Source organism: Bactrocera latifrons, unplaced genomic scaffold, assembly GCF_001853355.1.
Source record: "Bactrocera latifrons isolate USDA-ARS-PBARC rearing strain unplaced genomic scaffold, ASM185335v1 scaffold_55, whole genome shotgun sequence".
Classification (NCBI taxonomy): domain Eukaryota; kingdom Metazoa; phylum Arthropoda; class Insecta; order Diptera; family Tephritidae; genus Bactrocera; species Bactrocera latifrons.
The window spans coordinates 995,191-1,007,917 of NW_017537212.1; the positions used below are offsets into that span (position 1 = coordinate 995,191).

The window sequence follows — 12,727 nt, forward strand, 5'->3', positions numbered from 1 at the left end:
TATGTATGAGTTATGTATATATAGTATACGTATATATAAAATTGCCTAGATTTCGATCTTCTGGTTGACGTTTTGCACCTTAAGGTATTTCCCAGGCTTTGATGCCTGCAAGTTGCAAAAGTATAAAGTGTTCGGTTCCACCCGAACTTAGTCATTCCTTACTTGTTTCATTTAATTACTTGATTTTTCAGATGTTTAATTGCTAATATTTCTATTTTCCATTGTTAGTTTTTTGATATTTTGAATTGGATGTCTAATCAACTTTCAACAGTCAACTGACAAATTGCGCTCTTAATTTCCCTTGCTTCATTGAGTATTTAGTTTAAGCAACTACATAACATACCAACATGAATAAAAAATAAAAAATTAAAATAAATATATAAACATATATTTAAAAGGAAAGTTAAATGAAGTCATTACACATGTATATATTTATTAAAATTAGGGGTATAAATAGGAGCATACATATGTGGTACATTTTAATCGTAACATTTCTTTAATTTGAACAGATATTCAATTAGTAAGTTAAGATTTATATACAATTTCATACATACGACTATTTCGTCCCTTTTTTAAACTGAATAACAGAAAAAAACGTTTAGTGTAATTAAAATACTTTTCTAATATTTTTCTTTGACTGGAGAAAAGGTGTCTTGAGGTGCTGGACCGAGTTTTTGCTAATAAATGTATTCAAAAAAATTCACAGCGAGTCAGAAAAGAACATCTCAAAATCGGCGTTCCGCAAGATGGATAAATCGGTATTGGAAAATTAGTACCGAAGAAATTCCAAACAACACCACCCTTTCGATCTTTCAAAGCGGCAACAACAAGCCATATTCAGCATATTTTAAGAAGTATTTTATTCGAGTTAAGATTTCTTTTGTTACACGATTTTATATGCATTAGGGAATTCTTTTTAGAAAAAAAGTTGTCCAACTATATAATATGCCTGACTAAAATATTTTTTAATTTCATTATATTCTTATATTAAAGCACATAAACTGCAAGACCACGAGACTCCATTTTACAATGTCTAATGAAATATTAATTTCAAAAGTAATTAATTAATTAACATTCATGCAATTCGTGGTTGAAAAATTATCGATGATCTCCTTGACATCCATAAAATTGGTGTTTTTTTAATAAGTGGACAACGTTTAGGAAACTGATCGCACTCTTGTAAATATCATTCACACATCTTAAAAACATATTACAATTTATTAATTTGTTTTAAAAACTCAAAAGATTGCAAAGCAAGACGGTATTATAGAAACTTCCAAACTTAATCCATGCCTACTCTTAACTTCCAGATACTACATGCACATATACAAATCATACGAAATTCGATACAATTATTAATAAAGTAGTTTCAAATGTTCTTTCACAACTTCACAACCTGCAAGAATGATTCGCTATTTTTATTCTGTGGAAAAAATAACTAAATTTTAACTTCCATTTGCTACTGATAAATTTAAACGTCTTAAGTAAAAATATATTCTGGTTGTGTTGGTAAAATAACGAGAAAGTTGTATTTCATCCAGCACTAAAAATTGCAAAAATTGAGAGATCATAGCTGGACACTTATTATATTCTCATATACACTAAAAATATTTTTCAGAGTTATAAAAAATAATATTACAAGGTCAATGCAGTTCAATCAATAATGTGTTTCTAGGAATGTCATTCAGAGGAATTTAAGAAAGGCGCTCACAAAAATTCAAAAACAATGGAAATTAAGAGCGAGAGTTTAAGAGTTATAAATTTGACCGATATATATTAAAATATTTAACAAAATAAAAATTGCTGGTGTATGGGTCAACAAAAACGTTTTGTTTACCCGAACTAATAAAAAAAGTTAAAATATTTTGAATTATGGCGGAATTAAGGAGAATTTTCAATTGGTTTTATCTTTGTGTACATATGTAAGAGTGCTACAGGTCAAAAAGTAGGAGAAATAACAACAAATAATCAAATTGGTTTTAACTTTAAGTTTTCAGCAAAAGGATAAACTATACGCCTCCGCATCCATAGACATTACACAGCACCATGGCAAAAAATATTTAAGATAATAATTATAATCACTAAATACGAGTATACTGAAGAAAGTACAACACCAACAACAAGAACAACAACAATTTATGTTGACAACTTTTCATATCGCAAACTTTTTTATTTTCAAACAAAGCAATAAATTTAAGGATGTTAAACAAAATAATGAAAATGTGCAACAAAGAATTTATGGAAAAAATTGGAATATACATATGTACAGATAAGATTTATTTTTACTGAATTGGAACGAGTAAAATCAATGTATTTGTATTGGAATGAAAGTAACACTTGCATACGATAAAATTAATAACAGTAAGAATTACAACTGAAAAAAAGAACTTTGGAATCAAGAAACAGTTTAAGCTTAGGAAAGAGTAAATTTGCAAATTGTTACTGTTTTTTGTTTTTATAATATGTTTTATTAGAATTTTATATGTAGTGCGCATATTTCAGCGAAGTTTAGTTGAAAGGGAATTCATTAAAATAATATTACAAATTTTTGCTTGTATTTTATACTTTTTACTTTTCTCTTGTTTTTGTTGTGTTATTGACGGGCATATCAGTTTACATTCTTTGTTCTATCTGCGAGTTTAAGTATTATGCTTCTTGTAAAATGTGTGAAATATATCTTTATACGCAGGCTATCGTTTGTTTGCGCGACGTTTGCGTGACAAAAATTGCACTGAAAAAAATGAAAGCTTCGGATTTTTAGTTTAAGTCGCCTGAGTTTGTTATGCCAAAAGATGTTGTTAAATGTCTTTGGTCACATAATGCGTTTGTGAATATTATAGTACCCATGTCTGTCAATATAAACATTTTTTGTTTTTGTTCTAGAATTTTGTTGAGTCTAATCGAATTGCAAATGGAACACATAATATAAATTAAAGAATTATATGATTATCTTAAGAGTATATAGTTCAGTAGTAATATGTATATTGTATATAATAAGTAGATTTGTATATGGCAATAATCTAAGAATATGTAAAAACTGACCTTCAACTGTACATTTTATTGTTTCATTCGAAGGCAAATAAAAATGAAATGAAAAAATGAAGATAGAATAAAAATTACAAACTTATAATTACAAAAAATCTGCATAAAAAAGACAGTTATAAGTACAAGTATACGTATATTGTTGTTTGTATATCATTTCTCATTTCAAATATATATTATATTATCACGTTGCACTGTTTTATGTTGGTTAGTAATTAGTAAGTAAGTTGTAAGAATACACATAAGTACATAATTGTGTATGTATTTATGTATTGCATGTGTTTGTAGAGTACATAAATATTGACACAAAATTGACTTACTTTTGCCTATGGAACCACGTTGCCCAGTCATGCCGGGCATCATGTTATCTCTGGGCGGTGGCGGAGGCCCTCTGGCACCAGGGCCTTGTCCTCTACCCCGTTGACTTAGGCCACCACGTCCTGCTGGTCCCATTTGATTATTGTACTGATCGGGTGCTTCGGCGAGGAAATTTGACGGCACAAGACCACGTATACCGTCCAGTTCACCCATATAGAAACCATCTTCATCCATATCACCATAAACGAGTATTACCTCACCCGTTTTGAAGCTCAATTCCACCTGCTGTGAATTTGAAAGGAATATACATTCGTTAGTTTTAAGATACATATATAGCAAATGCAAGTTTGTAGCGAATATAACAGTATATTCGACTTTATACGTTCTACAATCTTCGAAATATAATTCTTGTGGGATTGTGGGATTGTGGGATCTACATATAATTCAATTCATTCTTACAGCGTATATATGTCTAGATTGAACTCTGGTTAGTTAGGTAAGATGATTAACGGCTGTCTCTGAGAGCGTACTAGATATTTATACGCAGTTGTATCATAATATTTTGTCAGAGCACGACAATAAAGTCGTTCAAATAAAAAGGTGGACACAAATAAGGTAATAAGCAACCCGCTTTCTTATGTGGATACTGCAGATGAGTTCACAATGAACTAATTTCTAGCTAGGTATTAACTAAATCATATACATATGTGTTTCACAGGACTGTTTTATATATTACGAGCTTTACTATATAAAACTATTTCACAATAAATTAGATTACAATTAGGTAAATTTCAAAATTTATGCTGGTCGATAGCAATTTGTGGTTGCTAGAGCTCCCATGAGATAGGAAGTTTTTGAACTCTAGACAATCGAATGAATCACTCACATTGCGTGTAACTTTCTTATTTGCTTGGGGAGTTCCAAAAAGATCATCTATGAAACCACCTAGGAAACCGCTACTTGTTTCCTTACGCTAAGCAACAATAACAACAATAGAATATTTAAATGGTTAAAGGGCACGTAAATTTACTAATTTAAAAAAAAAACCTTTTAAAGAAACCAGAAAATCATGCATACTTACTTCCGCGTCCACATTCGGACTCAGCTCTTGCGGATCATAATCATACAGCGCGATCATACGTTTCACCGGCATGTTTGCATAGATATCACCCCAACGGTCGCGACTTACATTACGCATACTTTGTTGGGGCCCACCCTGTCCGGGCATCACTTGACCCGGACCACCAGGCTGCGGAGGTCCGCCCGGCATTGGGACCATGCCACCGGTACCATCATCCACTTCCGTTACCATATTGTGCGGTACATAGCCACGACGCCCGCGCAGCTCACCCCAATAAAAGCCATCGGCGTCTTTGTCGCCATAAACCTGTGTAGATTAAACATGATCACGATGAGAGCTTACAATACATGAAATATTTTAAAAATATTAAAGGAATATTTTCTTATATCATAAAAAATACATCAATAACACTTAAAAGGAAGTCTTTGTTTTATTTCTTCATTCTGAACACAAGACTACAGCGGATGATTACATATCATATAGCAATAGACTAATGGTTAAGGCATGCAACTTGGGTTTAGTGTGTAAAAAATCACTGTAAATCTGATCTGTTTAATGTATGTATATGTATGTAAGTGAGTAAGTAGCCGATTCTGTAACCGATTCATTCTCGCTCCGATTGGCAAAATCAATATCTTAAAATAAACTTGTGGTAGTTATATGTGTAATCCTCATACCTTGGAGGTGTTCCACGTACTTTTTCATATACTAGCTCACCTCATAACACCAATGCTGGTGATATTTTGATCCGTTCTTATATATATTTTGAAAATTGTAAAAAGTATGTTTTCTCACCACCCTGTACACTAGTTCTATACATTAACTACATACCAATATTCTACTATAGTCTACCCCACACCACTACCACATACCTTGATTGTGTCACCTTCTTGGAATGGCAGTTCTTCGTCGCATCCATCTGGATTTGGACTCATTGTGCTTGGGTCATAGTCGAACATAGCGACGAAATAACGTGGTTTCTTTTGTGCCGTCAACTGTTGTTGTTGATTTAATGGTTGTTGTCCGGGGCCGATACCCATTTGTCCCTGTTGTTGTTGCTGTTGTTGCTGCTGCTGATGTTGCTGTTGCTGATGCTGCATTTGTTGTTGTGGATTTAGTGGGCCTCGAGGACCCATAGCACCTTGCATTTGTCCGGCCATTTGACCTTGCATTTGTAGGGGCATTTGACCCTGCATCTGGCCGGCTATTTGACCCTGCATTTGCCCAGGCATTTGGCCTTGACCTTGCATCTGCCCCTGCAATTGCCCGGGCATCTGCCCATGCATTTGCCCCGGAGCGGGTCCACGTTGGCTTGGGAAACGTTGTTGTGCACCCATTTGCCCTTGTGGACCATAAGGCTGCTGACCAAGTTGTTGACCACCCATCATCTGAGCACCAGGTGGTCGGCCCTGCATCATGGGCCGCTGCCCCGTACCCGGCTGATAGCCCTTCATTTATAGCAAGTGGTGCACGCAATTTAATATTTAATTTTTTTTTTTAATTTTTGATGGACGAATCGTCGAATTAGATGTTTTTTTCGTAGCATTTGTTGTTGTTTCAATTGAATCGAACGAATTTTGTTAAGCAATGATAAATCAGGCATGAATTTTGTTTATAAAGAAATTTTGGAATTTAGTTTGATTGATTTAATGTTACGGTTTTATATATTTTTACATAAAATTAGTCACGTCGCAATGAATCGCATTTAGCTTTTTAAAAAATTAATTAATGTATGTATGTAAATTACTTTATCAAAATTAAAAGGGAAGCGAAAATATACCAAAAAATTTACATCACATTACAATGAGGTGTCGTAAGTATTTCTTATATATATTTTATATAGGGAAAGATATAGACTTCAAAATAAAGGAAATACAGAGCTACAAGTACAGAACTAAATTAGATTCGACATTGAATGCCTGAGAAGAAATAAATCACGCAGAAAACATAAAATTAAGCTGAGCAAAATATGAATTTACCTATGCGAATTTAGCAAAAATTCAAAGAGTTTACAATTATTGATTACATTTTCTATTGGAACTTCATGATATGAAATGGCTTGCTGGAGTAAAAACACTAAAACCGAAGACCCTTTATTTTTTACTCAACTCCGCTATAATCGTACTCGCAACGCCGAAAGTTTTAGAAAAACCCCAAACACAAAGTAATCTGTGCACAAATCAAATTTTTTTAAAAGCAAATGGTCGAAAATTAGCAAATGAAGATAGTTAAGTGTCATGATTATTGTTCGCCCTTGAAACAAACATGCGACAACATCAGACAAGTAAGTAAATTACAAGGAAGCACAAATGTTTGCTAAGTGGTATTATTCTGAGCTGTTGAACTAGTTGATACCAAAACTCACTGATTTTCACGAAGGATGTACATATTTTTAAAATTAACAGATTTAGTCCCTTACTTGTTTCAAAATTTGAGAATGAACATCAATAATTTATAAAGAAAGTAGCTACCGAGTTATTTTTATTGTATAAGAGGAATATATTTATGTGAATATGTAAGGCTTTGCATATGTATATTTTTCTTTCGAAACTTTAGCTTTTATAACAAATTTGATCGATTATCGTCCATTGCAGAAGATTCCTAAGCTCGTTAAGCTATTTACAATCCAATTAAATTTGCATTTGTTTCAAAACTAAATATGACCATATTTCCACTGATGATAGTCATCAATTGAAGTACTTATATTGGGTAACTGGTAGGAAATTCGGTTAACTGATAGGAGATTCGGTTTTCAAATACTACACATCCGCTAGGATCATAATAGTACTAAATCTAAAAGCGACACACATACATATTTATGTTGGTAATTTTGATGTAAGAAGTGATATGGTTTCTGGTTTCTGTTCGCAAGCAAAATGTACAATGTAATAATGATGAGTATGTAATTAATGATATTGTACATACATATGTATGTAAAAGTATAAAACTAAAATATTATATTGTTTATTAACAAAACAACTTAACTAGGTGTTAAGCATTCAAATGCATTCAGTTATCAGTATGTATTCGATACAGAAAGAAACAGTGTTTTAAAATGGAGATGACGCTTAATGCCAGCAAAACTAGCCGCTAATTGTACGTGTTTAATAATAAAAATAGGTAAAACTAATATTTCGTATATTATGTAGCAATGCCTCTTTAGGTATATAATATTATTTTCATTAATCAATATTTTATAACATAAACAATTAAGTAATTCATTAAAGTAGACAAGTTAGTAAGTAAGTATGTGTTTAAGTTTATGTGTTGTTGGGTGAGTAACTTACATTGATATTCTGATTCACTTGACTCTGAGTAGTGGGTTTTGAGAAGAGGCCACCGAGCAGCCCACCTAATAAGCCATGGCTTCCGTCAGGCTGCAGTGCGAGTATTATAGATGGATGCGTTTGGGTTTTATGAAAATTGTTGTAAAATGTTGGTTTGTTTGATTTTGATTTTTTCTTTTTGATTTTGTTTGATTGAATGTTAAAAATTGTTTACTTGATTGATTGTTTACTACGAGTGGTTTGATTTGTACGAGTTTTATAATGTATATATGTTTTGCATTTAGAAAATAAGTACATAAGTGATATATTCTTGAATTATTAATATCCTATACACAACTTAGGGCAATCAACCATAAACAGTACAATAAGTTTTCAATGAAGTATTCAATTCATTTCAAAAACTTATATAAACTTCTTTAATGAAATCCCAGAAAACAGTGCACAAGTCACAAAAACAAATAAATGACATAAACATTGAACAATACTCAGTTTCTTCCAAACTTAGTAGGCATGCTCGAAAAACTTAAGGCTTACTGCTTTTTCCATTAGTTGTTTTTAAACCGCTTACAGTTTAGCCAAACTTTATATACATACATATCTCAGAACTCTATTATTATTCTGAAAAAATTACGGTAAAATGGGGCTCAAAATATGGGACCTGTGGGAAGCAACAACTAGGTTGTGAAGTGAAGACGGTGCAATCAAAGTCTGTTCATTAGTAATACTCAGTTTACATTTTTATTCTCAAGAAACACAGCAAAATAAAATATTTAATTAATCTTATTTATTAGAATAAAAAATTAAAGCAGAAAAATGGACAATGTTGTGGTACAGTGGCATTTTTCTTGGAAGGAAACTTTTTTAAATTTCAGAATATAATTCAAAAGTTGGGTAAACAGATGTCAGTTAAAGAAGAAGAAGTAAAAAGTTAAGAGAAGTTAAAGTTGAAGACCGAAGAGAAGTCTAGCAAATGGAAGAGTGAAAATCTTCTTAAAGTTTTTACAATCGGAACATCAACAAATAGCAAGCGAAATTAGAATTATGATTAAATTACGATAATTAATTATTTTGATTACAAAAATCTTTACCACGTTTTCAAGTATTTCCATGTGTTAATGGTTTTTTTAATAAGTATTTAATCCACTAAAAACGATTAATTGAGAAAATGTATGAACCTTTACAGAATCATCATTTGACTAAATCTAAGCTTGCAGAGCATTTTTGCCTTAGTCACCGTGGTCAGCGGTGGTCAGCGGTGGTCTTTTTCACGCTTCCATTCGAATTTTTCATATATACATTTACAATGTAATATTTCACAAGTTAATAAGCTATGCTCGTAAAAAATCAAAACTGAAAAATATTGCTTGGAACGTTATTAAATAATTATCTCATTTCAAAATATCGATTTACAAAAAGTTTAAGCAGCATTTTATACAAAAATTTATGCAGGAATTCCAGGTATAGTGTATACGAAAGTCGAATGGTGTTATGTTCAATACATATACGAGTACATATTTATATTTTATTAACTAAAGAAACTTGAGACAAACGCAAAGAAAATCACACACTTGTGCCTTTAATTCATCGATTTAATGCAACAACAAACAATTCCTGCTGGGTTAGTATAGTATTCAGTGCTTGTACGGTTTGTGAGTGTGTGTTGGGCGTTTTATATTTAAAAAAAAAAGACAATAATGATCTTTTATTGGCTATCTGCTTGTATATTGTATATGCATGTATATATATACATATGCACAGCGGTCATGAATTTAGTGGTATTACTTGATTTGTAAATACATGGGAACATAAACGTTGAAAATCTTTTAAATTGTATATTAATTAATTGAAAACTTCAAAATGTTGAAAGGATTAATGTGGTTGTAACCATTTTGTTGACACTTTCATATTTATGTACAATGTGCAGCAGCTTGTATATATGTATATGTGGCTATATTTATTTATGTACGTAAATGCGTAATGATATCGATTGTTATCGATAGTAGGAATCGAATGTTCTAAGTTTTGTAGTGAGTGTACTTATTTTCTTCGTGTTATGTTGTTTTTGTTTATAATAATAATTTGCCTGTCATTAATGCTTTGTATAGCTCACCTGTTGTCCTGGCTGCCCTTGTTGTTGTCCGGTTTGTTGTTGTTGTCCATGTTGCATTTGTTGATTTGGGTCATATTGATTCGGATCCTGGCCCATCATATGTCTGTCTCTTATACACATCTAGATGTGTATAAGAGACAGGTATAGCTCACCTGTTGTCCTGGCTGCCCTTGTTGTTGTCCGGTTTGTTGTTGTTGTCCATGTTGCATTTGTTGATTTGGGTCATATTGATTCGGATCCTGGCCCATCATATGTTGCTGCTGCTGAAGCGGTTGGCCGGACATGTTCATTTGACCGGGCATGCCATGGGCACCGGGTTGCATTTGTTGCGGACCCATGCCCATTTGTTGAGGCCCTCGACGACCTACTGCACTGCGCACAGTATCTATAATTGAAATTAGTGAAAACATCAAACTATAAATTTTTTTTTTATTAAATAGTTTCAGCAACTCACTTGGTATTAGTATGGGTGCGCTATCGGCTGATTGCGCATCTCGCGATTTGGTGCGTATGGTGACTGCACGTGGATTGAATACGCCCAGTTTGCCGATATCAATGAGCGCATGATCCCCAGTTGGTGAGTTAATGTCTGTTACTTTCTTACCATCGGCGTACACAGCATAGCCGGTTACGGGGCCAGAAGATGTTGGCCGGTTAACCGGCTGCCATGTCACCAAAATGGTACCATCTTGAGGACCAGCCTCAAGTTGGATATCCTAAAAAGATATTCAAGTGGGTATTTTAAGTTCGAAAATAGTTTTATTCTACTTCGAACTCACCTGTGGCGGGTCAGGCAAGCCCTTAGTCAACGTACGGAAATCAGCATACGCACCCGGTGCTTCCTCCTGCGGACGTCCCGGTGTAGGTTGACCACCCGCTGCTCGCAAGTGTTTAGCCCGCACTGTGACTCGATACTGTGTGCTCGGGGCCAGCCCGGTAATGGTGTGACGATAGACACCCGGTTTGACCGTACGCACTTCTACATTATTCACGCACACCACATGCTGATGATTTGAGTTGGCCGGTAACCATGATATGACCGCCGATGAACACGTAATGTGCGAAGCTCGCACCGCTGAAGGTCCTAAATGCGAGGTGTCGCGTCCAATAATCATTGTACATGCTGCATCGCGTGATGTCTGTCGATTCTGTGTAACACTACGCACGCTAATACGATGTGGCTGTGTTCACGTAATGAGTGTTAAAGAATAAATATAATATTATAATAATACAATTTATATATGAAAAGTTCATTTTAAATTTTTACCCTGTTTGAGTCTACGCCCTCTATAAGCGCTCGTGTCCGCTCATTAGCCTTTACCGTTACTTTCAGGACGCCGTCAACATAGACATGATAGCTGTCAATGAGATTATAGCCTACTGGTTCTGGTGGTGACCAACCGATAAGCACACTTTTATTTAGCTGGCGCTCCAACGTTAAGTGCTTCGGTGCAGGAACTGCGAACCAGATAAACATCGATAAGAAAAAATCCTTAACTATCAAATCGAAAAAGTTAAAGCTCTGTCTGTACATCCACATATGCTTTATACATAAATCAAATATGTATGAAATAAAAATCAAATAGGAGACTAAAAATATTGAATTTGCGGCCAACAAATTCTTTACAGCATCTTTAGCGATTGATAATATTTCGTAATCTCACATTGCACATAGTTGTGTACTAGCTTTATTACTAAACTTAATATTTGCGTAAACTTTAACATATGTGAATTAGATTTTCGTAAAATTTCAACTAGCCTTCAAATGCTGGTGCTGAACCTAGAAACAACTGATTCAATGGCCACGATGAACCTATATAGCTAGTTCGCATGTCGGAGTATACTTGCTCACGTTTCAACCATATTCAGATTACAATAAAAAAAAAACAAATTAAAGAAACATCAAAAGCATAGAACGGTAAGAGGAAAACAATCGAAATTAAATTAAATCAATTATTTGAGAAAATAAACAATCAAAATAAAGTTTAATCATCATACAATTATGCCCATATATTAAATTTATAAATCGGTTGGCATGCTATGCTCTACCCTAAAATGCTACCGCTTACTCACCATTATCACTTATGTCATCTTGATCGTGTTCCAAATCTGTGTGCGTCTCACTCAAACGTGCCAAGTCCTCCTGGGTGTGTGTGAGCAAAGGGTTGTGAGGGGGCAGCGAGGGCAACGAAGTAGTGTCACATTGCATAGAACCATCCTCGGCGTCACGCAATGTCGACAGTACAGCTTGATGGAATTCCAAAAGATCATCACCTGCAAGTCAATACAGAATTACCAGCTTTTACTTGATAAAATGCAGTTCATTGTGAATTAAGGACTACCAATCAAACGTTGCACAAACGAGGCAGGCACTAGACCTCGCCGACCATCTAGCAATTCGGCATCTAAATAGCCGCCTTGTGGTTCGCCGCTCGTCCAAACGAGTAAATAATCTCCAGCGCAAAGCGATAATTCACCTTCAGCTTCCCTAAATACGTAAATGCAGAAATCGTCAATAAAAAGGCAACCTAATAGAGAGTGTCAAAAGTAAAACTGCTTGTGCAAATTAGTTTTGCGAAAATTAAAGCGGAAAAAATAAAAGAAATTATAATGAATTATACATCAAAAGCCTGTAAGCGGCCTTAAGCTCCCGGGTTAATCCTCATCTTAGGACTAACCGTTTTGAAATTGCACTTATATATAGTTGTTTACAACTGCTTGATTTCACCAACCATTTTTACAACTACTATGCCGTACTTACTCTGGTGGATCATATGGAAAACGCGCTATGAAGACGCAGCACCGTCCCTTGCCCGGTATGTCCAACATGTCTACTTGTGGTTCACTAACACCATTTAAATTATGATTTCGCGCTGCAAATGCAAAGGA

General features: G+C 34.1%; 1 protein-coding gene across 8 annotated transcripts in view; it reads right to left on the bottom strand.

The window, feature by feature from the left end:
- Nucleotides 1–12,727, bottom strand: part of LOC108974408 (peripheral-type benzodiazepine receptor-associated protein 1) — a 42,390-nt gene that overhangs the window by 8,777 nt on the left and 20,886 nt on the right. For 4 of the 8 annotated variants that reach the window (XM_018942215.1, XM_018942219.1, XM_018942218.1 and 1 more), the window contains exons 9-21: nucleotides 12,600–12,711; nucleotides 12,181–12,326; nucleotides 11,912–12,112; nucleotides 11,106–11,296; nucleotides 10,618–11,019; nucleotides 10,293–10,554; nucleotides 10,092–10,223; nucleotides 9,839–9,939; nucleotides 7,729–7,818; nucleotides 5,314–5,889; nucleotides 4,442–4,747; nucleotides 3,363–3,645; nucleotides 3,043–3,048 (exon numbers count right to left, since the gene is read on the bottom strand). In XM_018942215.1, the coding sequence (XP_018797760.1) occupies nucleotides 3,043–3,048; nucleotides 3,363–3,645; nucleotides 4,442–4,747; nucleotides 5,314–5,889; nucleotides 7,729–7,818; nucleotides 9,839–9,939; nucleotides 10,092–10,223; nucleotides 10,293–10,554; nucleotides 10,618–11,019; nucleotides 11,106–11,296; nucleotides 11,912–12,112; nucleotides 12,181–12,326; nucleotides 12,600–12,711 (2,808 nt within the window). The remainder of the gene's footprint in view (nucleotides 1–3,042; nucleotides 3,049–3,362; nucleotides 3,646–4,441; nucleotides 4,748–5,313; nucleotides 5,890–7,728; nucleotides 7,819–9,838; nucleotides 9,940–10,091; nucleotides 10,224–10,292; nucleotides 10,555–10,617; nucleotides 11,020–11,105; nucleotides 11,297–11,911; nucleotides 12,113–12,180; nucleotides 12,327–12,599; nucleotides 12,712–12,727) is intronic. The other 4 variants (XM_018942216.1, XM_018942221.1, XM_018942222.1 and 1 more) reach the window with 2 other exon arrangements.